The sequence below is a fragment of the Mirounga angustirostris genome, unplaced genomic scaffold, assembly GCF_029215605.1.
Source record: "Mirounga angustirostris isolate CCGP_5_RB_7025 unplaced genomic scaffold, mMirAng1.0.hap1 SCAF_5, whole genome shotgun sequence".
Classification (NCBI taxonomy): domain Eukaryota; kingdom Metazoa; phylum Chordata; class Mammalia; order Carnivora; family Phocidae; genus Mirounga; species Mirounga angustirostris.
This window is the reverse complement of record NW_026991713.1, coordinates 119,777,457-119,802,406: the sequence shown is the minus strand read 5'-3', so window position 1 is coordinate 119,802,406 and position 24,950 is coordinate 119,777,457. Positions and strand designations below refer to the sequence as shown.

Genomic DNA, 24,950 nt, shown 5'->3' with positions numbered 1-24,950 from the left:
AGCTCGCTCCGGAGGACGCCACCAGCAGAGAGGAACGAGGAGTTGGTGCGAGAGAGCGGGCCCGGCAGCTGGAAAGGACTGAACGCCTTGTTTTTGAAACTGTCAATTCCCTCAACCCCTATTGTGAGGGCTTCATGCAAAACATCTCAGGCCTTTTAAAGTAGGAGCTTGTGAGGCCGCCACAGTTTGAAAAGGAGCGAGAGAAGAGCGGGGGCCTAGGGCATGGGCAAAGAATGATAGCTGGGCCCCCTCCTTTTTTTTTTTTTTTTTTTTTTTTTTTGCAAAAGAGGGCCTGCCAAACAGGTAAAATGCAGCCCTCCCCCAACCTCCTAGATCTTCCCTACGTCCCTACCCCCCAGGCTAGTTTGCAAAAATACCCTTTGGCCTAGAGAGCAAACCAAAACCAAAGCTAGCATTAAAAATACTTCTTTCTTCCAGGGCAGGGCAAAGTCCTAGGGAAGACCTGGGTGACCAGGGGACTCCCTAAGGTGGATGCCCTGTTCCTCCTTGTCAATTTCCTGAGGTTAGTTGATGGGGAGCCTTTAATTTGTCCCCCCTAGTTTGGCTCTAGGAAACTCCCTTTTCACATCCTTTATCAGCAGGAAGTTATTTTCAAGGTGAAGCAAAACTCACCACATTTTCTATCTTTTGTAGATACTAATGCTTTATTTTTTTAAATGTGAGGGTTTTGTTTTTGCTTTTTACCCTGGAGGATTTTTGTTTTTGTTTTCTCTGAAAGGAAAAAAAATGCTTTTGAGGAATTAGTCTATATCTTTTCCTGCATTCAAACAAAACTATCATTCTCCTATCAGGCAGAAACTTCCAATTCTTGTGACCGGAACTTTGAAAAATTTCTAGACCACTGAAAGTCACCCAGACACAGATAAGATAAAAATCCACACACCAGCCCATCTAGTTTGTGTTATTGCTGTTTAGTGGTGGCTCCTTGTTGTTGATTTTAAAATAAACAACCATTATTGAGATTACTGCACTGTAATCAAGTAAGCCAGTAGAAAAGAACACCCACTTTAAAAAGTAAATAGTTGAAAAAGAGCAAGCTGCATTTTCTAAGAAGGCAGATAACCTGACTATGGAAGACAGAGAACACACATCTCTTTTAAAAAATAATTAAGTCTTCATTTCAGAGTCTTATCAGGAAACTATGTTACAGGAGACCAAAAATAAGCTTGTTTCCCCAAAAAGTCAGAGGAGGAGCCCTTTTCTGTATTTTCCTTCTGTTTGTGAGTGTTGAGCTTTAGACAGAGGACTAAGTGACTCTGGAACCATGTAATGCCTTTTTAAAAAAATGCTATCACCTGAAAACATTTAAATGTAAAAATGCAATCTATCAATGGAGGTAACTTTGTTTTTCTCTCAATTAGGCTTAACTTTTTGAACAAATGGGACATTTATAGCATCTTAGAAAATCTAGATGTGGTCATTAACCATAAAACAACCAAAATGAAATAAACTGTACTGAGAATAATTCCCTCAGCAGAATGGGAAAACAGCTAAGGGACTACCAGAAATTGAAAGAATACCTTGTATTTGTAAGTTACTGAATACTATTTGCTATACTCTCCTAACAGAAGCCCCAACTCAGGTTTTGCTGTGGTTGGCTGGCTTGTTGTAGTACTGTGGGGTGAAATTTGTGTTGACTATTTAATTTCTTTCCTTTTGATGGTATCACTCTGGAATGCCTCGGCCTCCATGCTGCTCATTCTCCAGCTCCTATAAACTGAAACTATTGATTCTCTGAGGGCTGGAGACCAAGTGTCAAAGCTGGAAGCCGATATTTTATGTCAGAAATTCCACAGGGTATATTTGTTCTAAATTGTGCTTATTCCATCTAGCAGTCCTCCCACACCCAAGATCTGTAGGCTTCAAATATATTCTCAGTTTATAATACAGGAACAATGATTCCATAGCCAGCAAGAAAAGTACTAGCCTAAATGTAGTACTCATCATACTTTGAACTCTCCTGACTTAGCAGTAATTAAAGAATAGAAATTACAGACTGCCAGTGTGTGCATGTCACACTTTTTACAGATTGATTTTGCAGGACAAATCACTGCACCCAAATTCTGTATGGCCTTCCAAAGAGGAAAGAACTCAGACTGAGAAGCCAATTGTTCAGCTTTCTGGGGGCTTTAACTGTAACTTGTACTGGTCTTTGGAATTATACACAAACATGAATTCAAGGATAGCATCCCCCAATTTTTGCTTTGACCATATCTATCATCCCAATAAAAAAGGATCCAGTGAACCTACATCTGGCAACATTCAAGAAGGAAAGGAAGGGAGGCAGTTCAAAGCCTCTGTTTACTCCATCCAAATGTATTTGGATGCAGGTATTCTCAGCCTCTGTCCTTTACAGTAAGAGTAGAACCACAGAGCATATACAGCAATTAGAGCTGAGACCATCCAGATCTATCTGAAACATTTATAGACAAAAGAAAAATTTCAAAGGGAGTAGGAATTAGGATAAGGGCAGAAGAAAAAAAAAAAAAAAGACTGAATTTCCTTGAGAGATAGTGACTAAATTCACACAGTAAACATCTTATTGATGTTTTGTTTTGTTTTATGATTTATGATCTATAGATGCAACTTCTTAGGTTTACGGTGGCAAAGATCTAAGATACAATTTAATTGGACAGACTTAGGGAGGTGGACCAAATATTATTAGATTTAACTTTCATTAAAATAGCAATTGATCTCTGCTTCACTTTCTTAAACCTGAAACTTTTGCACTTGATTTGTAACAAGTTTGTAAAGTTTTGTTGTTATTTAGAAAGAAATCAGTGTTTTGCACAGAACCTGACTGCCCTCATCACATGGTATTACAACAAAACACTACACCCAATAAATGCATTTCTTTCAGGCAAAAACATTACAAATGAAAATGTCAACAAAACCATTCATTCCTGTTAGCCGTTCTTCAATCTGGAATAAGTAGAAATGTATGGAACCAGGAATTTTAAACAGTGTTTTTAATTGAAAATAAAGCTAAAGCATGCTTTTCAACAGTGCAAATTTCCATAATTTTGATTTACTGCTTCCATCATCACAACATAGTACACCAGCATGGCCCTTACCAAGGGCTAGACCCTAGCCATTTGCATGTTGAACTACTTTGATTTTAAGTGCAAATATAGATAGTCACCTCTGATTGTCACTTGCAGTAGAAACTCTCCTGCTTTATTCACAGGATGGTCTAAAAACAGAAGTTTAGAGAGATGCAGAAAAAGTAAAAGGTAGTAAGATCCTAGTGCCTGAGTTCTGGTACCAAAGAGCCCTGAAAGAACTGTAATTTTTCATTTGGGATACTCCTACAACTCTGACCCATTTTACTTTTCTTGGTTGTATTTACTGCTTTGTCACTATGAAGAGTCAGACCATAAAATATCCTGCTATTAAGAGAACTACTTTGTTTTGCAAGTTTGAGGAGTCAAACTTGAGGAGTCAGACCACAAGGTAAGCAGGACAACAGTGAGTAAGAGTCACCTTATTTAAAACCTTTGGGTGAGAACACAAAAAGGGCTTTTCCAATTGCAAGGAGTAGCTGTAGAAGTAAAATCACACCCTTTACCGGAAAAAAAAAAAAAAGCAATCTCATATTTATTTTACTCAGTATATACGAGGCAGCTTTTACCAGCATTCAAGCAGGACTCCCCAGTCTTTCCACTCAAAAAAAAAAGAAAGAAAGGAAGGATGGACGGAAGGAAGGAAAGAAGGAAGGAAAATTAAGTGCAACTACTCTTGGAGAAGGAATGAGGGAAGGAAAAGGAAAAGATATCCCACAAACAAGAGCTCCAGAAAAGAACATTTTGGGATCACAGAAACTTCTTTCTACCTCACTATGTAACCATGTAACCTAACAAACTTTCACTGAATTAACAGTTACACTTTCAGGTCTGAAATCTAGTGCATAAACTTAATGGCTCATTGTAATATTTATTATTCAACCTTTTGACATTTATTTGTAGCAGTTGAATTGAGGTACCGGGTGCATTATTAGCTTTGAAACAGTAAAGTGTTCCAGCTCTACCTTAATAACTGAGTTTTACTTGAGTCTTTAGCCTGAAGTAGTCTGTGGAATGTAAACCAACCCTTCTCCCACCCCGCCCCCATCCTACTCCCCCCCCCCCAAAAAAACCCGCAATGGGAAAAAAGTAATCCGATTTCTGTCTTCAAAATGCGATAAACCAGGGCTCCAAAAGGGGTGTAACACATTAATGGACTTGTACAAACCATCCTGTGCAGTTTACAACAAAAGGAAGGTAATAGGGTTCAAGAAAATATCTTCCAAAACACTTTTATGAATTAAATTTCCTGAATTTGTGACTAGGTGGAAGAGGTATTGCAGAACCGCCCAGCTGCCATTTCCATATAGGATGGGCCTTGTGAGGAGGTTGGGAATCCTTAGTGGTGTTTAAGGAATACGCCGGCCACAAATCCCCATCCTTCCCAATAATGAGTGATGGTGGACAAGGAAAATTTGCCATGAAATTAAATGGCCTTTTCACTGCTGATGCTACATTGCTGGCTACCTTTTTGCGTCTGTTTATAACTGTAAAATCATCCAGTGTTCCTTCATGTGTCTCAGTTTTACCTGTAGGACGAGGACTTCTAGCTGATTTCAAATTTGGTTTGACTGGAGGTGTCTGAAGTACAGGTCGCTTTCCCAGTACTAGTGTCCGGTAATTTTTTCTCACCCTGGCACCAAATTTATATTCCCCATCCTCAGGTTTTGGAGAACCTAAAGTGCATGAAAGGCCCTGACTCTGAGCCAGTGGATTTAAGGAAGGAGTTTCTTTTTCAGGGCATGCAAAGCCTTCTTCCTTGGCTGTGGTTAACAAGGCGTCCTCCTCTTTACTTTCAGTCACACTGTAAAACTCACCCTTTGTATCATTGCACTCGCACTTAAGCTTATTTGTAATAAGGTCAGGTTCATATTCTTCATTAGCACTACTGTCTTCTACTTTGATTTTAATATTGTGCAGAAATAGCAAGGTCTTGTCTCCTGTGTTCGTGCAGGGAGTCTCAGCTTTAGTTGCTGCTGCTGCATCCACTGCAGAATCCGCGTGTGAAGGGGACAAATCCGTAGCAAATTCAGCACAATGAGGGATTTTGGAATCTTTCTCTGAATTTGAGGCCGCTCCTGAAGAATCATTATTTAAGAACCTAGCAGCTATTGTGTTGTTATCTGCACAGTGTGCCGTAGGACTTGCTGGTAGGCATTTCCTTGCCTCTCGGAGTATTCTTTGTTGTGGAAATGCATTGTTTGTCTTTGGGCTAGGTGAAGAGGCCCCCTCCGCCAGGCAGTTAATTGTCAGGTCAGTTCTCTTTACAGTACTGGAAATTTCAGAGTGTGGGAATGTAATCTCAGATACCCTATCGTTCCTTATCTCTGTGAAACAACTCCCCAGGCCGGCCGGGCAGTACACCGGAGACGCTTTGGGGGCCCAGCTCTGCAGATTCCATTCCTCCGGCGACTCCGCTTTGACACTACTCTTGAGGTCGGGAAGTCTGCCCGCATCCTCGAAAGCAGCGGGTTTGGTTGCAGCGGCTGCGGAGGCCAGATGGTACAAGAAGTTGGCCTGCGCCTGCACGCTGGGAGGCTTGCAGAAGCTGGTGCGTCTGAAACGGATGCTCTGCACTGACACTTGGCTGGAGCCGGAGCTGGAGTCCGACTCCGTGGACGAGTCCTCCTCCTCCGAGCTGACTTCGCTGGAATCCGAGGCCCCACTGCCCCCCTCCTCCTCCTCCTCCTCCTCTTCCTCCTCCTCCTCTTCTCCCTCCTCCTCGTCTTCCTCCGAGGACACCGAGTTGCTGGAGCTGGACAAACTGGAGCCAAAATCTGAGTCGTTGGCTGCATGGTCCGAGTAGGAGCTGGACTCCGAGTCGCTGCTGCAACTCTCGGGAAAGCTGCCGAGATGGGGCTGCGGCCGGTGGTGATGTGGGGGGTGGTGATTCGGCGGCGGCTGCTGGGCCCGGTGGTGGTGGTGGTGGTGGTGGTGGTGGTGATGGTGGTGGTGGTGGTGGTGGGGAGGCGTGCAGAAGCTGTTAACCAGATGAAACCTCTCCAGGCAAGTGGCCCCCGCGGCCGCCGCCGCCGCCGCCGCTGCCGCCGCCGCCGCGGCCGCCGCCTTGGCTTTGTAGGACCTGGGCAGCAGCAGCAGGCGGCGGGCACCGGCGTGGGGCGCGAGCAGGCAGTCCTTGGCGCCCCCGCGCTTGCGCTTGCACCGGTAGGTCAGGCTCACCGGGCCTCCCGCGCCCGCCGCCGCCTTGGGCTGGGGCCCGGCCGCCGACGCCTGGTAGTAGGCGGCAGCGGCGGCGGCGGCGGCGGCGGCAGCAGCGGCGGCGGCGGCGGCGGCGGCGGCCGGGTGCTTGCTGCACAGCAGGCTCCGAAAATAAGCAGGGTCCGAGTGGAAAGCAACGTAGTTTCCCTGGAGCGGGGCAGTTTCATAGTTTAGAGGGGGTTTGCAAGGCGAGCGCACGATTTCCGGATAGTGCGAGCCCGGGTATTTGCTAAAAATCTGAGGTAGATGGGCGGCGGGGCGCGCGGCGGCGGCGCCCGGGCGCGGGGACTGCGCGCTGATTGGCAGGGGCCGCGCGGCTCCGCTCAGGCCCCGCCAAAGTTGGTGCTTGTCCTTCCAAAAACCCGGGCGGGGGCTGGCGGCGGCGGCGGCGCGCTCTGGCGGCGGCGCCTTTGTGGCCAGGGCCCGGCCGACCCTCCTGCGCTTGGTCTTGAGGACACGCTCGGTTTTGCAGGAGGTGTAGAGAGCTTCCACGTCTTCCCGAGAGATGAGCGTGCATTTGGCGGCGTGGAAGGCGATGCTGTTGATTGCCTTGAGTTTCCTCAACTCCTCCAGATCGCAGTGGTGCTTTTTCACTTTCAAATGATCCATGCGCTTGTGCACGGTCGTCCTCGGGATGTTTTTCAGCAGATCCGTAAAGACTTGGGAGAGGGCAAACATTTGCTTTCCTTTAATGATGAGGTAGCCGAGCCTCACGCCATCCACCTCTTCAAAACCTGACTTCAGGTCTCCCATCTCGGGCACTAAATGATCCCCACCATTTGCAGTAAATATATACGTGACGCATACATACACATGTATGTATGTTAATCCTCCACCAGATGCTGCGTGTGTCTCAAGGCATCCTGCTAATAAAATAACAAAGACTGTTATTCCCGGCGAAGGGAGTGCCAAACTCTAGGCGAAATTATTGGAAAAAAAAAAAAAAACAAAACAAAACATGAAATTACACTGACTTGATTCTTGCTTTTTTTTTTGGTTTTCGTATTTTTTTAAAAAGAGGGAAAAAACCATCCGGTTTCTGATCTGCCAGTGTGTTGGTCTAAGTCCCCGATGCAGATCAGTACCTGGGCCCCTCTATTCCTTCCTTCTCCATTGGAGCACTATGATAATGGAATGTGAAGGGAGAAAGAGAAAAGAAATGCAGCTGCTATTCCCGCCGCTGCTTTAGCTACAAATAAAATGACAGAGTGAAGTGAGCTCGTCCGGAGACACCTTCATCAATTAATTCCCCTAAAGCCAGCGCTGATTGGACACTCCTGACAGGTGATGCAATAAAAATTGATATTCCACCCCTTCCCCCCAAAATCTCCCACTAATTAGCATACCCTTATACTGCCACCTCCCCTCCCAAAGTAAATAATACAGTCGGTATATAAATCTTTCCATTAAACTATCGGAGCTCAGAAACAGCCTGACTCACAGACTTCATCTGAACCAGTGTGTGTACGCTTAAAAAAAAAAAAAAAAAAAAAAAAAAAAAAAAAAAAATCCCTGTATATTCGCCTTTAAAGGAATATTGCCTATTTTTTTTCTTTATTTGCATTTTACCGCTGCAGCTATTATCATTTCAAAGAAAAGCATTTTAAAAACATTATCAAGCCTAAATAGACATACCCCACCCCCTTTTCCTTTGGAAAATGGAGCTTAAGCGAAAATGTGCAGAATAGCCTGGTATTTCCCTTATGGGAGTGGAGAGGGAGACCGGCTGGGAGCTCCAAAGTTAAACCCGCGCAGTGAACCACCCCAGTACAGACTTACGTTTTGAATTTCTCTCGATTTTCCTTTTTTTTTTTTTTTTTTTTTCCTGAAATGCCTTTTACAACCAGAAACAAAGTTATTTGACCAAGGAAGCAGTTCAAGGCTCCAGCTCCGAAACACTGTAACAATTCGACTGGATTTTGGTTCTCTGCTGGGGGGTGGGGTGGGGAGGAGGTAGTTTCACGTCAGACCCATAACAAAGCATAGATAAGCCAGAAATGTGTACACTTTTCACAATTAACCAGGCTGGATTGGAGGCGGGATCGTCCTAGAGTCCCCAGCACGGTCTGCCTGGGTCCTGTTGACAACAGGTCAGAATTCCAGGGAGCAGATTGTTTCTGCAGCAAAGAAAAGAAAATGTAAAACGCCCAAGGTGCTTCCAGAGGTTTTACGTAATAACGATGAAAAGAAAGTGCTGATGTAGGACGCAGACTATTTCAGTGGTCTATGATGCTTTCGGTTGGTAGTTCAAATGAATCTTCCACAACTCCCATTTTCTCCGTGAAAGCCAAGCATCTGCTTTAAAAAAAAATCACTTTGGATGAATATCAATGTTGTTTAACCTCTTCTTAGTCGAGTTAAAGCATATTTTGGTATCATTTCCAAGGATATCCAAAATATTGCCAAATGAGAGCAAGGGTCTTCCCAACTGCATTACCAGGATCCCAAGGTGGTTTGTTGGCTCCTTTGCAAAATTTGGCAAAATCTTCTTAACTGTTCGGTGTTTGCAACTACAGTATAAATGCAACCCAGGCATTTTATATGTTTCCTTGTTCCTCCAAAAATAGACACATCCGTGTGGTTAAAAGAATAAACGGATATTTCTGAGCCTGCAAGAAAAGAATTGTACAATAATTTCTTCCTTCCCATTCAAAAGTTCCAGTTTCCCCTGCTCTGGTCTGGCTAGCACAAGCAGGTATGGCTCAAAAGAAAGAAAGAAAAAGATAAAAACAGAGGAATCAGACATACAAAAAGGGATTTTGCATGAAATCTCAGCCATAGTTCCCCACCCCCACCCTCATCTCCCCAGTAATTTCCCAGGAATTTTGAAGAGAATTGGGAATTTCAAGAAGTACATCCGGAAATTAAGGAAGTCTATTTAAGAGAGTCCGTAACTCAGAGGTTGGGATTTGAAAAGTCAGCCCTGGACTACTGTTGCACTCAGCACAGATGTAATCGCCGCTCTTCAACTTAATCAATGTGTGTACAAACCACGATGTCTAGTTCTTGCCTTTGAAATCTAAGGCTAGCATTTCCATCCAAGAAATCAGAGCTACAGCAAATTACATTTTTGTCCCTTGAATGAGAGAAGGATCATTGAATGGATCTCGTGATATTTCAGGCTTTAAACGTAACCGAGAGGCAGCAATGAACAATGCCTCGTCACAGCTAATACCATCCACCGAGTTGGCTTTCTTTTGCATCTGGATCTATCACACCGTGTTTTTCTCTTTCACTTTCACAGGAGGCAAAATGCAAAAGGTTTAAGCAGAAAGCAAAGTTTCCAGAAAAAGCAGATGCTGGTGTTTGGTTTTTAAAGAGAATGACCAGAGTCTTTCCACTTCCAGTGACAATAATGTCATTTTAAAATTCCTCCTGATGCACTTATATACTGGCAGCTCTCTTCCTCCCACCCCACCCCTGTCCAATTCCCCTCCTCCAGCTTTGAGATTTCGACCAAAGAGTCCAACAGCCAAGAAATAGTAAACTCAGAAAAAGCCTTTTAGAAGGCATTACAAAAGGTTGGCTAGAACGTCCTTTTTTTTTTTTTTTTTTTTTTTTTGGCCAGGTAGTTCTAGTTGTTCTCCATTCCTATTTAGATTTACACACACACACACGCACGCACACACACACTCCTACTCCTGCACATGGCAACATGATTTAGTAACATTTTCAAAATTACCTTTTTTTGCTCTTCCTTCCTCTCTTTCCACCTTTAAAATACTGGCAACATAGGTGGTTCTTAAAACCAGTAGAATATTACATATTTTTTTTTAAACTAAAGGTCCAATCTATTGGGTCAAATAGAGAAAAATAAAGACCAGAGGACTTGGGAAATGTGTCTATATATACAATTTATGCAAGTATCTTTATATGTACACTCAGACACTTCTACACTTATACATTTTTAATACTTTTATTATATATCTTTCTTTTTGTCTAATACATTCTTTTGTTCCTTTAACTTCCCCATTATTGTGTGTGTGTGTGTGTTAAGGCGTGAGTGTGCGCATTCGCGCGCGCACACACACACATACACACATACACAGAATGTGACAGACAGCTTTCTTGTGGCCATCAGCACACGTTGCATATCCGGGGTCTTCTCCAGCCACATTGGGGGTCGATCCCGATAAAAAGATCTAGCAGAGGCCCCTGAGCGCTCACACATGAAAGGCAGGGGACTTTAAGATGGATTTGCATGCACACAGGGGATTTCGATCAATAGCTACCAACATTTATGGCTTAGATTATTAATGTGAAAGCTGGCCAAAAGAATGGGGATGAAAAATTAAAGGTGTCTGTTATCAATTATGCTTAAAGTTATGCAATAATTTACTTACTTTGCCTGGATGTGCAGATCCAGATGTATAAAGTACTATTCTTCAAAAGCCAGGGGGTTTCTTTGATAAATTTGTTGACCATGTCAGCTGCCTCAACAATCAAAGATGAACCCAATTCAGATGATGGACTGTATTCAAATTCTTTTTTAAGAAAAGATGTATCAATTTCTAGGTTTCTCAAATGCATATACGTATGTGGGCAGATATGCCCAAATTCACAATTATGTGTGTATCCGTCTCTGAGAGTATAGAGAATTACTTACTGAGAATTTAGGCATATATATGATAAGCATTGAGTTTGTTAATTACATGTAATTATTTACTCAGTGAGGAATGCACGATCTACTCACTATCATAAAAAGTATTTTAGCTTTGAAAACAAAGCTGCTTGCTAAAGGAAAATCCTCTGTGGCAAATACAGATAGAAGTATATTCTTAATGTCCACTTACTTCTGCATTTGTTGTAAAAAAAATCAGTACTTTCAGTTTTTAAAGTGATGGGCTATGAAGGTATGAACATATTTGTCTTTACTTATCTGGTATGAATGTGCTAAATTTACCTTCAGATGTTCTATTTTGATTTATTTTCACTGTATTTTATGTTTAAATACCATTGCAATTCAGTCTGACCTCTTTCCTCTGGAGCAAAGTAATGCACACGGCATTTACAGTCTTTTAAATGGTTAGCTGGGAAATGCAGTAGCAATTTGCAGGAGTAGTTTACTAATGGGGAAAGTTCTTTTGAAAACCTGAAGGAAAACCTAAGAGTACTTTTGCATTTCTACACTACAACTGTCATATAATTAAAGTATTGAAGAGCATTAAAATAATCCTTTTCCTTCCAAGCTTTCACCCATACACATATAATTTAAATGAGGATCATCTCCCAACATCACCATCACCACCACCTAACTCTTCACCATATACATTTGTTTTACTGATTGCTGGGCACATTTTGTTCAAAGAGAATTCAGAGAGAAAAGACTAAGGGACATCACAAAGGCCTCAACAATGTAAGTATACTGGTTAGAAGAATAAAAGAAGCCCCTTGTACTGTTAGCCAAAAGTAATTATAACACTTACATATAACACAATCTAAAATAATAATATAAAGCCTCACACGGCTGAATTAATTTAGGATATAGGACAATAAAATCTTGTAATAATCAACAGTTCCTCACCTAAATTTATCTATTTTCACATGTTCTCTACTTTTTTGGGAGGGGAAATGAGAATGGAGGAGGAAATGCTAAATTAAGGAACAGCTTAAATTATAACTTAGTATATTTTGCTTAATTTTTTTCTTTTTGTTTCATCCAAACAAATCAAGGCAAGTCTCCAAAAGGGCCCATCCTTCTGTTCTTAGGCATTTTAAAATCCTGTTTTTAACAGAAGTTTGGGACACAGAGTATATGCCATGTTGTCTACTGACCCATAATCAAAATGCAGTGACCTTCTACCCTTTTTTTGCCCCCTGACCCATCTTGAATTCAATGCAGGCTTTATAAATTTGCAAATCCTTGGAGGTAAAGGGGTTTTTGTGAGGCTTTGTTCTGAAAAAGCCCTAAGAGTGTACTTTCTAAATTAGACAAAGGTAAAGCAACAAAACCTAGTGGAGAAGATTTTATACAGGTGAGCAATAGACAACTCTTTAGATAACATATATTGCAAGCTAAAAAGCAGTTATAAACACAGGAGACAAGAAGGTTATACATTGCATTAAATTAGAGTGTGGTACAAATCTCTTTCATGATGTAAGAAATGGTTAGGCCACAATCTTCCTGCCCTCCTCATCTCAAGGGCTGTGGGGGACCCTAGTGACCAAGGAAGGAATGGGGGTGGGGGGAGGGTATAGAGAGAGAGGGGAGGGAGGGAGGAAGGGAAAGAAAGAGAGGAGCGAAAACTGATCTGAATCTACAGGCAAATTCCCTTATCTTTCCTGCTATCAGCCAGTTTAAAGGACACCATAATTATGATGGTGATAAAACAATGCCTGCTTATGTGTGCTGAATAAATAAAGAATGTTTACAGCTAAAGAATCTTTTAATTCCAATTAAACGCTATCAACGAAAAGCCACTTTTCTTACTGCAACAGCCTTTCCCCCCAATTATCTTGTTTTGTTGCAATATTTTCCTATGAGACACCAGGGCTTCTCACAATTGATCCTGAATGCAGAAAAAAAATCTGAGAAAGTAGAGTTCAATGTTGATATATTAAATAATACACAAATATCAAGACCTACAATTTATTTGTGTCGCCCAAATTTTTGTTTATTTTGCTCAAGGGTCAAATGTATAGAAACTGAAGTGATGACACGGAGTGTTGAGGCCTACCTATAGGCTGGTGAAGCCATACAGAAAGTCTGAGCACCCATGAGGGGAGAAGGGAAACATAAGACATGTGGGGCCTGATGGTCTCTGGAAAGGGAATCCTCTGGTTCTGTTCCCCTGGCTTGAGCCCAAATCCTTCTAGGAGCACTGGAGCCAATCACTGTCTTCCACGGCTGCAGCTACTGGGCGCACACAAAAAAGCGGGAGATCAAAAAATCCCAAGTTCGCATTTATAGATACACAAGGATCATTTCATATTCATGACTTCAACAAATCACTTCATAATCAGATTTAAACAAGGTTTGGGCAGCAATGCCCAGCGGCCTGGGCACTAAACACTGACAAGTATCACCCACAACCCAACCCGGAAAGTTGTTTTTGTTTTTGTTTTTAAGTTTTGGAATCATAGAATGAAAATTAAGTCTTTCAACTTTGAAAATCTTACTTTTTGCTTTTGAGGCCAATTTTGACACTAACAAATTTCAAATAAACGTCTCTCTTTACATCAGTCCACAACATTATAATTCAAACTTTTATTTCCTTCCTTTTTCAGTTCCAGTGCTGTTTTGTTTGTGTTTTTGAAAAACATATGACATAACAAACATCATGGAAAACGCACTGGTTCAGTTAAACGCCCTTACAGACCTGCCTTTTAACTCCATCTGTCTAAGTAGCACGTTGCTAAGTATAAACTTAAAAAAAAAAAAAAAAAACAAAAAAACTTTACCCGAAGAAATATCTAATATTTCTTGGCAAATTCTGTTTGGTGATGTGGTACAAAACTACAGCGGTAAAAAATTTCAGGGTATCCATAAGTTTTCAGGGTAGTTGCAGGCCCCTTTCCTTTTGAAAGTTTAGAGCTCCAATACCCTCAATTCTACTGGCAGAATTAGGATGGACCTAGAGGGTCCTAAACGTGACCGATTCACTAAGGCGGGGGGCTACAGCTTGCAGCAACGTGCTCGGCAACTTAATCCTACGCTAAAAGAGGGCAGAGAGCGAAAAAGAATGGAATACAAACTCTCCCGACATCCGTAGTTACTTTCAAGGTGGATTGTGTATTTTAAGGCTGATGGGAACGTCTGGTTTTCGGAGCAAAAAGAAGAGAAGGTAAGTGTTTGTCCTTGGATCCACCAGTTCGTAGAGAAACAATGAAAGAACAAAGGGAACCACTTCTCCATCTGAACATATGCTGTATCTTCCTCGGTTCCAAGCCAAAAAGCTTGCGAGGGAATTCACCTTACTCTACCTTAGGTAGTTGTTGCTAGGCTTGTTGAACTAAGGATGAGAAAAAAAGTTGAGCGGCAGTGTAAATATAGACTAAGTAATAATAATAAAGGCTTGCTGTGGCGAATCTCCACAGCGCCAGTCGCCGGCAACTTACAGCAGAAGTTGCTAAATGCTTGTAAGGCAAAGCCCAGGAAATAACCTTTACATTACAGATTTCGAACTCGGTTATTTAAATAGCCTTTCTTGCTGTTTGAAAGGGTTTCTTGCGTACAACATCTTTAGGTAGTGTCTATGGCAAGGCGGTGGTGTACTGTTTTGCTCGAAAAATGTTCTCTATTGCTATGTGGAAAAGAATTTGTAAAAAGGAAAGGGGATTCAAGTATTGACGCTACTGTTTGCTAATAGAAGTGGCAGCGGTGGCTGGGAACGGAGAGAGATTCGTATTTAAATGTATTTGCTTTGGGGTACGGTGGTTATCGGCAAGTCTGCCTTTGTGGGTCTCTGTGGCTGAATGAGTAAGTGATCGAGTGCGACGGCATTATATAAATGGATTGGTGGTGGGGGGAGCCCCCAAAGCGGACGAGCACGTGAAACATACATTTTTTTACTGCCCCCCAAGCGGCGACCAAGCCCCCCTCCACCCCACCCCAAATCCGTATATTACCTGCCCAGTTACAGTGACACATGTTTATGTTTATAGTCCTGGTTTGTAGTAGTGTCAAGAGCGGCTGCAGGAGGAGGGGGAGGAGAGAGGAGAGGGAGGAGTAAATGCAACCACCCCCACTTGTTGTTAAAGCAAATTTACTGCGTTATTGCAAGCCCGGTACGGGGGGCTGGGAAGTGAGTTGAGAGGAAGGGTAGAGTTGGGTAGTGTGCTGGTGGTGTAAGGGGGGGTGGGGTTAGGAGATCCGGGACGGAGCTACTCTCTCCAGCGGCCCGGGAAAAGCAGCTCGGTCAATAGGGGAGCCTGCTGGCGCGGTCGAAAACAAAAAGGTTCCTCCTGCTCGCTGCGTTCACGTGGAGGGCTCTGCTCGCGGGGCTCCAGGGCCCTGACCTCTGAACCCGGCTCCTCTCCGCGCTCTCCCGGTGCCGCGCGGCCACTTTTTACCCAGGATCCCTCGCGCGGGCCGCGCTCGTGCCGAGCTCGAGTCCTTCTTAATCCTCCATTCCCCGATTTCCATCCCCTCCTCCTCCCTTCCCCCCCGCCCCGTCGCCCGCCCCCGGGGAGGATTCTCCGGCTGGGAACCCCCGCCCCACCCCCACCCCGAGAGCCTCGGCCGCAGAGGCCGTGTGGGGCGGGGAGTGCAGAGCCGGCCTCCCCTGCCCGGCCGGGCCTGCGGGGGAGGGGAGGGAAGGGGAAGATGGGGAGGGGACGCGAGGGGAGGGGGGCCCGGCGGCCCGGCCCCGCTGCCCTGCTGAGGCCTGGACCTGTTGACTGCTATTGGTCCGCCTGTCCCGCGCCCTCTCCCTGCCCGCCGCAGCCCCGGTCCTTCCGCGGAAACGTGGGGAGGAAATAAGGCTGGCTGTTCTCTCCGCCTCCCTCTAACTTTATGTTTTTTTCTTGGGGGATGAGAAAGCAAAGTAATCTCATCCGCTGCCCCATCCTTTCTCATAAAGTACCGTCATGCGCGGGCCCACCGCCTTCCCGGCCCCCGCTATTTAAAACCTCCTCTCTCCCCCTGGCCAGCTACTCTGCTCAGAGCCTGAGGGCCCTGGACGCCCCCGCTGGGCCTCCCCCCCACCGCACCCCGCCTGGCCCGGCTTCGTCCCCAGCGAATTGTGTTGCTTTTCTTCCCTAGAAGCTCCCTCGTCCACGTTCCACTTTTTTTCCGTCCCAGGAGGCGTAAGATAAAACCTCTGATTTGCTGTGTGCTGCCGGACACATTCTCTGCCCTCTCGTCAAAACGCATTTATGGAGAGTTTAAAATAACAGTATTTAAAGGGGGAAATAAAAAGAGCGGGGGGAGAGTTCTTTTGCCAGTTTGGACGACATAAATGCGTTAAAATTTAACAAAATACGAAATGTATTTAGAGTTAAAGGGTTTTATTGGATTTGCTGTATTTCCTTTTAGATTTTGGATTTCCTGAGGAATATTTTCCAGAGGGAAATAGCAAATTAAAGTTAAGGTGGAAGTGAGACATTTCAACCACTTCTGGAAATAAAGGAGAAAAATTTAAGGTATATTAACGAAATAGCGGGAAGGCGGCCGCAGCGAAAGCTGGAGTCGCCGAAGGAAGCGCCGCGGTGCCGTAGTCTGGAGGAGGAGGTGGAGGAGGAGGAGGAGGAGGAGGAGGAGGAGGGCCGGCCCGGGAAGGGGAAGGACGCGCGCGGAGGCGGCGGGGCGGTGGGCGCGGGACCCGGCCGCGGGCTGCGGCGCTCGGGAGGGAGGCTGCGGCGGGAGGTGCGAGCCCGAAAACGCGGGCGGGGAGGACCGCGGTAGGCGGGGGCCGGGCGCGCCGCCGGCGCCGCCTTGAAGCGGGAGCCGGGCTCCTCTCGCCCGGCCGCCCCCATTGTTCGGCCCTCTCGCTGCAGTTCGGAGTCCTCCCAGCCCGTCCTTCGCGAGGGAGGGGTCCTGCGGCCCAATTCGACCCTTACCCCCCGCCTCCCCGAACTCCAACGCTCCGGCCGGGTCGGGCCCGCGCCGCAAGTTTTATTATCAGACTCGGCCAGCGAGGGGTTTCCAACTCAAAACCCTGTAGAAAGGAGGCTTTACAACGTGCCGCTAAATTGGAGGAAGCTGGGCAAGCCTGCAACTCACACATTAAAAGAAGAGGGAAAGCAGCACAGATCTGTTTATAAAGTGATAACTAGATAGAGACAAATGTGGGCAATTTTTTTCTGGATCCGGAACGTTAGAGCAGATTATATCATTTCAAATAGCCTTAACGTATGGATACGAAAGTGAATGTCGGAGTTCAAAGGAGTTCGGAAAAGCATGTTTCGCTGTCTCTATTTGTCATTATTCAGCTCTTTGTTGTATACAAAGTAAATTTTAATAGCAGGGACTGAGCTACCCTTAACAAAAACAGGCTTGATTTCTTAACCTGAAATGCATTTTCAAAATAACAGTGAAATTCCAAAGGGAAAAACGTGTCATTTGCTTTTAAACCACGTTTTGGAAACAATTGCAACCCACCTACGAAACTCTGCCTGTTTTCCTTTGTGAGACATGTGGAAAAAATATTTCTGGCAAACGTCACAGTTCTAAAAAATGAAGATTTCCAACAAGTGCTCGCGAGTCTTGAAGACAAGACCAAAGTCATCGTGCGTGAAAACTCTGGAAGAAATAATTTCAATCCTTTGGCCCAAACCTTACTAGGGCAAGAGGGTAATTTTAACTTAGATTTATAATAGACTTTGCGGAAACTCCTTCTAAAATACCCATTACTGGTCTGTGTATGATGCAGCACTGTTTCCCAAGGTGGATTTTAAAAAACCAATTAGAATTGATCTCTAATGGAATATTATATTTACACGTCATCATGAAAACATCATTTGACAAGAGTTTTGAATTACAAGAAAGAAGTTAACAGATGATGTTCATAAATAGCATGTTTGAAAAGAACCCTTAAGAGTCAGTTAAAGGTAGTGGTGATTGTGATTTTGCATTTGAAATGCTATAGAAGTGTTTTTTGCTTTTGAACACTTTCATTTTGCGGATCTTCTTCCTTAAACTTGCATTTCCTCATGGAAATCATTCAGTTATTTCGAGGTATACGGAGAGATTCTTATATAAGAAATCATTTGAAGTGTAACTATGGAAAGGTTTGAACAGAGAAAACACTGGTGTTGAAAATGAGGTATTCTCAATCTGTTCATTCCTTCCACACTCATCCTCCCTTAGTCCCCCTCCCTAACTACTTGGATTCAATTTACATTTTTTATTTATAAGTCTTTGAATATTTAGAATAGCTTTAGAAGTTTATCCGCTATGTAGTTGATTGTAGAAGGTGAATCTATTTACATCTTTTAGTGTTACAGACACTTTTTTGGTTTCATTGAAAATTAAAAAAAAATGTGTTACAAGTCATGATATACTTGTGAGAAAAACAACAAATGGGTGGAAAAAAGGGCATGAATGGGGGTGGGGATGGAGAGGGATAAGTAGCATTCCTGGTCAGTCTTCCTAATACCTTTCTTTAATATTATGTCATTATATTTTCCACTTGTGCTTGTACCAAAGATCATTGCTTTCTTTTTAATTGGAGAAAGGGGCCACCATATAAAAATTGCCTACATTATGGCTCTTAAGAGCCATAGTAAAGTAAGACTGACAAGAAGTGATCGGAGGCTTGTGTGTTTAATTCGCCAAGAATGTTAAGCTTCATAAGATTCACCCTATGGGGCCATGTTGGACCTTGGCACTGTTACTGTACAATTTCAAGAGATAAATATACACATTATAGATTTTTAAAAATCTAAGATGTGATAGGTGAACAGTTTATTAATTGAAGGAATAAAAAAATGAATTTGTCAACCTCATTCTTTCTGGGACACAATGCAGTTAATTAACATATTCTTGGGCTTGTTTCTGGATTTGCTAAGCAGTGGCTCCTTTCAGAGAGGAAAACATTTAAATCTTAAAAAGTTATCTTCTTTGGTGCAAATAGTATTTAGCAACTCAGTTTAATTTCTTCTTCTTTTTTTAAGTCCAAGATTTGTTTCATTTCTTTCAAGGTCTCTTCCATTGCAAAAACTGATTTTCCTCTTTTCTGTGTCCAGAATCTTTTCACCTACAGAACCTTATTGTCTCCTCTAAACAGACACCTAAAAAAGTCACTTTAATCACACTTTAATTCAACGGAAATGCATATCTTCAGTGTCAGTAAAAAAATGGGAACATGGACCTCACACTTCTTACAATGTATTGATGATTCTCTGAAAAGTCAGACACTTAACACCCTTAAGTGTTGTTGGATCATGGAAAAAAATAGTCCAACTCTGAAATGTTATTGAGGTTTATGCAATGCCTAGGAGATCTAAAGGCATCTTTTAGATATTATTTTTCTACTGGTAATTACATGATGTTTTACCCAAAAATGTAAATACAACCAATATATATCAATTTTATAGCAGAAAGAAAGAGTAGCTCTGACACCAAACACAAGATTAACCAAGCCAAACCTTTTAAAGTAAATATTAGGCCTTGATTCTTAAAACTATTTTAAAATTTAGATTATATACAATTTAAATTTCAGAATTACCTACCTAAACTTTCCAACATTTACGTGTATCTCACAATAATATTAATTGTGATTGGTTCTAAGTTAAGAGTCTGTTTTGTAAGAAAATGATGACTTTTACATGAAAAGGTGGTTAACATTTGAGGGCTACTTAAATATAGACAATTCTAAACTACCCGGTAAATAAAAACTCTTCACCAATATTAGTTTCAACTATTGAAAATCTTTAAAGAGAGCAATTTATCTGAAAATTTCTGCTAATCATTACTTAGAGATTTTAGTTCAATTGAACATACAAAATAGTCTTTTTTTGAAGAATAAGACTCAGATTGCAATGAGCTTTTAAACACAAGAATCGTACATTAAATGAGTATTTATTGTGGGCCTACTATGTGCAAGAGACTTGCTAGGTGGTATGGTGAATAAAAAAAAAATCGCCTGGTAAGATCAACATGCTTCATTAAATGGAATTTTCCCAAAGCCATTAACAGAATATCAATTGAAAACATAATTGAAATGAATACCTTTGAATGAAATTTCTAATAGTACTCCATAATATAGGTGCCATGTGTGTGTTTGTATCTAGTATAAAGACACAATACCCACTTATTGTGAGATTAATAAAACTAGTTTCAGAAGTACCTCAATATTTTTATCATACTAGCATAAATACATACATGGCTCATAATAAACTTTTCATGTGAAAAGCAGGAAACTTTGGGTACCAACTGAACAAAGGAAAATTTTATTCAGGGATTCCTTTATGTAAAAGAGGATATATCTGAAAGTTTATACAGATCATAAGAAATTGTCTTTTTTGCATTCTCCACATTATTTAGAAACAAGATTATAGTTTCTGGTGAGGTTTAGTAGATGAATGAAATCTAATAATTGCTTTTTGTTTTAAAATCTTGGTATCAATTGCTTTTTGTTTTAAAACCTTAGTATCAGAGCCAATACAGAATTTTAAACACTTTGTGGAAGTCAAGGATCTGAGTTAAGGAAAACACGTTTAGTCTTAACATTATAGAAATATACCTCAATTTCTATACCTCATTATAGAAATATACCTCAACAACGGATATAATAGACTAAATATAATGTGCACAAACAGAAGGGAAATAAAACTTTATTTTAAAAGGGGGATAAATATAAGCAATACCAACTATGAACTGAATTTGGTTTTAAATATTTCTTTCATACTATCTACTTACGTAAATGATTATTGAAAAGGAAATCCAAAAATTTGGTCCCTAGGTTGAGGAATAAAGAAAATTACAAGAAGATATATTACCCATAAAGAAAAAAAAAATACAGTTTCCCATTATAGTAGGGTTAGAGGTTACATCATAAAATACTTTACTTGAGTTTTTTGTGGTTTGCTTCAGATGATTAGTTCAGAGAAATAGATGAGCCAGTACTGAGTTAGCTGCTGTTGTGTGAAGAATACTGGGGACAACAGGCTTTTGTTTTATTCTACAGGTACTAGATATACTTTTTCAAAGGGTATTTTGAGAATGAGGAATCAGATTTAAAGGGTAACATTATTTTAAGATTGAAATTGTCCTTTTCTATGAAGTTATTCTATAAATCCCATGGACCTTTTTTTCCCTATTACCATGTATTTTTAAAAACTTACTTAAACTTTAACAATTAAGGCAATTTACATGTTTTATCCATTCTAAGATATGAGAGTTAGCATATTCAGTCAATTGTCATATACACGTATATGTATGTATGTATCTATATATATACAGATAGATATGTGTGAATGGGTATATATCTCACACAAAGGACAAATATAACTTGCTCACTGCAATATTTCCTGTATCCAAAACAGTCCCTGGCTCACAGTAAATGTTCAATAAATATTTACTGCATGAATAAATAATTAACTGAACTGTTTTATAATGTTCATTATTCTCCTTTTCACTTAATATTTTATAGAAATATATTAAATATTACACTTTTGCTATATAAGAAAAGTTCTATATCTGGTACGTGAGTTGAAATTAGAGTGGCCTATTTATACCCATTATATTTTTTCTTATAATTTTCATACCTCAACATTTAACATTTTAAATATCACTTTTTAAAAATAATTTGACATATTTTGTCAACATTTATATGTACATCTTTAATAAAATTTCTGCTTCAAATGCTGTTTTTTGTATATAGGCCTGTTCTTATGAAATAGTGTATTTTCTTTATTTTCCTAAATTTCAAAAATCTCTTATGAATGATGAATGTGTTTTATTTTGGAGAGTGAGTGTTTATCTATATTTCTTTTATTAAGTGTTTCAGAATAGGATAAAGTACCGATCCTTCTTAACATATAAATTAATTCTATTAAAAGAACTAGGCTCCAATGCATTAAAAATAAAATGAATGTATTTTTTTTTTTTTAAGATTTTATTTATTTATTTGACAGAGACAGAGACAGCGAGGGCAGGAACACAAGCAGGGGGAGTGGGAGAGGGAGAAGCAGGCCCCCTGCTGAGCCGGGAGCCCGATGTGGGACTCGATCCCAGGACCCTGGGACCATGACCTGAGCCGAAGGCAGTAGCTTAACCAACTGAGCCACCCAGGCGCCCCTAAAATGAATGTATGTTTGAATAATTTCGTGCATTAAGGTTTGACTGCAGTGTTTAGGAAGGGAAGTTTCACATTGATTTTAACTCAAAATTACTCTTCATTGGAAGTCTGAGCCTGAGCAGGAATTGGATGTTGAACTGGTATCCCTTGTAAAAGGGTAAAGATAAAATATACAGTTAGACACACAAAACAATACAGTTTTGTTTGAAGGTGGTTTTAATTTTACAAATATCAATGGCATTTTAAGAACATAATTATTATATGTTTAGAAATTTATTGTTACCATACCCCAAAAAAGAATTTGCATTGTATAAGTATGTAATCTTTTTGTCATGTTCTCTTAATGACCTAATAGCTAAAAGAGAATTCTCATTTTTGTGTGTCTCTTTAGTGTACATTTTCCCTTACACTTTTAGTAGATTTCCATTACTGTAGATATCTCACTTAGCTTTTAGAATGTTTGAGTATATTTGCTAACATATGCTTGCATTGTGTAATATCTATTATAATTCTTAAATAGATTTCTAGCAATTAATTTGAAATGGAAAAAACAGCCATGCTACCATTTTTTTTTCTTTATGAGAACATTTGAAATGCTTTTATTTATTTATTTATTTTTAAAAGATTTTATTTATTTGACAGAGAAAGACATAGCAAGAGAGGAAACACAAGCAGGGGGATTGGGAGAGGGAGAAGCAGGCTTCCCGGGGAGCAGGGAGCCAGATGCGGGGCTCGATCCCAAGACCCTGGGATCATGACCTGAGCTGAAGGCAGACGCTTAACAACTGAGCCACCCAGGCGCCTCTGGAATGCTTTTAAACCAGTTATCTTTTGGTGACTGACTTGGACAACTTGGGTTCCTTCATCCTTTAGCACTGAGTAACTGCATTTTCCAGATCTTCACATTACATTGCTAATTCCTGTTAAACAACCGTTTTGTACCCGCAAGTTATTAACCAAAGCCATGAATTCACCTAGTAAGTATGCTTGTCATTTAAACAAGGTATATTCCTATTTCACGCTAAACTTTCATAATTAGACACTTTTTGCCGAAAATCTATCTTGGGCTTACAAGGATACATAGGGGACAGGGCAACAGTGGAAGATTTTACAGCCCAAAACTGCGTAGTATCTGGCTAATTAATCTATTCAGATAGGCCTAAACCATTTTCTATTTGTATGTGAGGAGTGAGCTCCCATCTTTCTGCAACTTAAATCATTTGGAGTACAGAGCCAGATCAGAGAAATCCTCAATCAAACCTGGACTCCCCTATCGCATGGTGTTATCATTTGGTGACTGACTAGAACTTGGGTTCCTTCATCCTTTGGTATCATATTACTGCATTTTCCAGATCATCACATTATATTGCTAATTCTTGGTTAACAACCATTTGTACTCCTACACAGCAACCTGAAGGTATCCTTGGTGTTCCCTCTTTGAGTATTACCCTAACCCAGGCTTTTGACCTTCAGTCTGTGATGCGCTTTCATTTATCACTGGGGCCAATCACTGTAAATGCGCTGCGGATCTGGTGGCACTTCCACTGCGTGAACTTTGGGTAGAGTCCAGGATGTGAATTTAATGGGTGGAGAAGCTTCAGCAGCACTGTGAAGTTAGCGCGGCCAACTGCAGGAAGCCATGCTTCACTGCACCCTTCTTGGAAGCTGGCATACTTGCCCTACCCTTGCTACCCACGGGCCAGCTCTTGAGGAAAAGGCAGGTAGGTTCTCAATGCAGGGAGATGCTCCAGGTGAATCAGTCCCCTCCAGCTCCTCTGATAAAAGACCCCTCCCTCCCAGTCTTCGGCATCCTCCTCCCCTTCCTCCCTCCCTCCCTCCCTCTGAGGCCCGTTCGAGACGTGCACGCTCAGCCCGCGCGACCGGCGCTGCAGCAGACGGCCCCAACGTCCCCGCCCTCGCGTGCGCGCCCCCGCGTTCTCTCGTTGGCTCGTTCCGGCCTCAGCGCGCCGCCGGCTCCACTCGCCCCAACCCCCTAGCACACCTCGGCGGCTGCGAGCAGCGCGGGGGAGGGGAAGGGCCGGGAGGTAGGCCGCGGCGGCGGGCCGGGCGCGGCGGCGCGCACGCAGGCCTTGCCTCTCCCGGGCCTTCTCCCTCACGCCGGCCGCAGGGCGGGCGCGCACGCCGAGTGACGCTCAGAGGAGGAAGCGCAGCCCCCTTCCCCTCCCTGGCTGCCCCTGGCCCAGCGGGAGCCCCCCCAGTGCGCCTGTGCGGAGGCCTACTTGATTATGTGTGCCCTCTCCGGGCTCCAGCGTTAGCGGCCGGGTGGAGGTGGGGAGGGAAGAAGACGAGGAGGAGGAGGAGGCGGAGGAGGCGGTGGAGGGGAGGTGGGGGGAGTCAGCAAGGACATGGCTCCTGACTCCTGTGCGGAACGTGAGTGACTGAGCGGCAAAGCCCGAGTGAGCGAGCGGCCGAGCGGCGGGCGGGGGCCGGGGACGTAGGGAAGGGAGCGGGGGTGCGGGTGGCTCTGCGGGGGTAAGTACTAATTGGCTTGCATGTGTTTTTTAATGGTCCCCCCCAACTCCCTCTTAGATGGTCTCTAGCGACCGGCCCGTGTCACTGGAGGACGAGGTCTCCCATAGTATGAAGGAGATGATTGGAGGCTGTTGCGTTTGCTCAGACGAGAGAGGCTGGGCCGAGAACCCGCTGGTTTATTGCGACGGGCACGGCTGCAGCGTCGCGGTGCATCAAGGTAAACACCCAACCGCCCGCCGGGCCGAACTCGGCCTGCTCCCAACCGTCACCGCTTCCCCCACCTTGGCAGCAACTGCCAGTTCCCCTGCCGCCCCTCCCCCCGCCCCGCCCCCGCCCCGTTCCGCGGCCCGGGATTGACTCGGAGGGTCCGCGGCGGGGCGGAGGGGGTGTGGGCTGTGCATGTGGGAGAAAGTGCGTGTGGCCTCGACTGTCATGTGATTCTGCGCTCACTCTCTCAAGTGTCATTTGGCCG

At 42.9% G+C, this 24,950-nt stretch overlaps 2 protein-coding genes across 16 annotated transcripts in view; one reads left to right on the top strand and one right to left on the bottom strand.

Annotated features, from left to right (window-relative positions):
• Positions 1-382: 382 nt before the first annotated feature.
• On the bottom strand, positions 383-8,951 carry SKIDA1 (SKI/DACH domain containing 1). 3 transcript variants are annotated; one of them, XM_045871352.2, is made up of 2 exons: positions 8,082-8,951; positions 383-7,168 (listed from the first exon to the last, which is right to left on the bottom strand). In XM_045871352.2, exon 2 carries the CDS (start codon positions 7,053-7,055, stop codon positions 4,317-4,319), a length of 2,739 nt encoding a protein of 912 aa, XP_045727308.2. In that variant the 5' UTR covers positions 7,056-7,168; positions 8,082-8,951; the 3' UTR covers positions 383-4,316. The 3 variants fall into 3 exon arrangements, with proteins under 3 accessions (XP_045727308.2, XP_064448061.1, XP_064448062.1); XM_064591991.1 differs by lacking the exon at positions 8,082-8,951 and adding an exon at positions 7,277-7,578; XM_064591992.1 differs by lacking the exon at positions 8,082-8,951 and adding an exon at positions 7,277-7,578 and having other exon boundaries at positions 383-7,165.
• A 15,029-nt stretch (positions 8,952-23,980) lies between these two features.
• The window catches only part of MLLT10 (MLLT10 histone lysine methyltransferase DOT1L cofactor), a 218,962-nt gene continuing 217,992 nt past the window's right edge, over positions 23,981-24,950 (top strand). For 11 of the 13 annotated variants that reach the window (XM_045874307.3, XM_045874311.2, XM_064591990.1 and 8 more), the window contains exons 1-2: positions 24,264-24,402; positions 24,536-24,695. In XM_045874307.3, coding sequence (XP_045730263.1) covers positions 24,536-24,695 — 160 coding nt within the window. In that variant the 5' untranslated portion in view covers positions 24,264-24,402. Of the gene's footprint in view, positions 24,403-24,535; positions 24,696-24,950 lie in introns of all 13 variants that reach the window. The other 2 variants (XM_045874303.3, XM_045874302.2) reach the window with 2 other exon arrangements.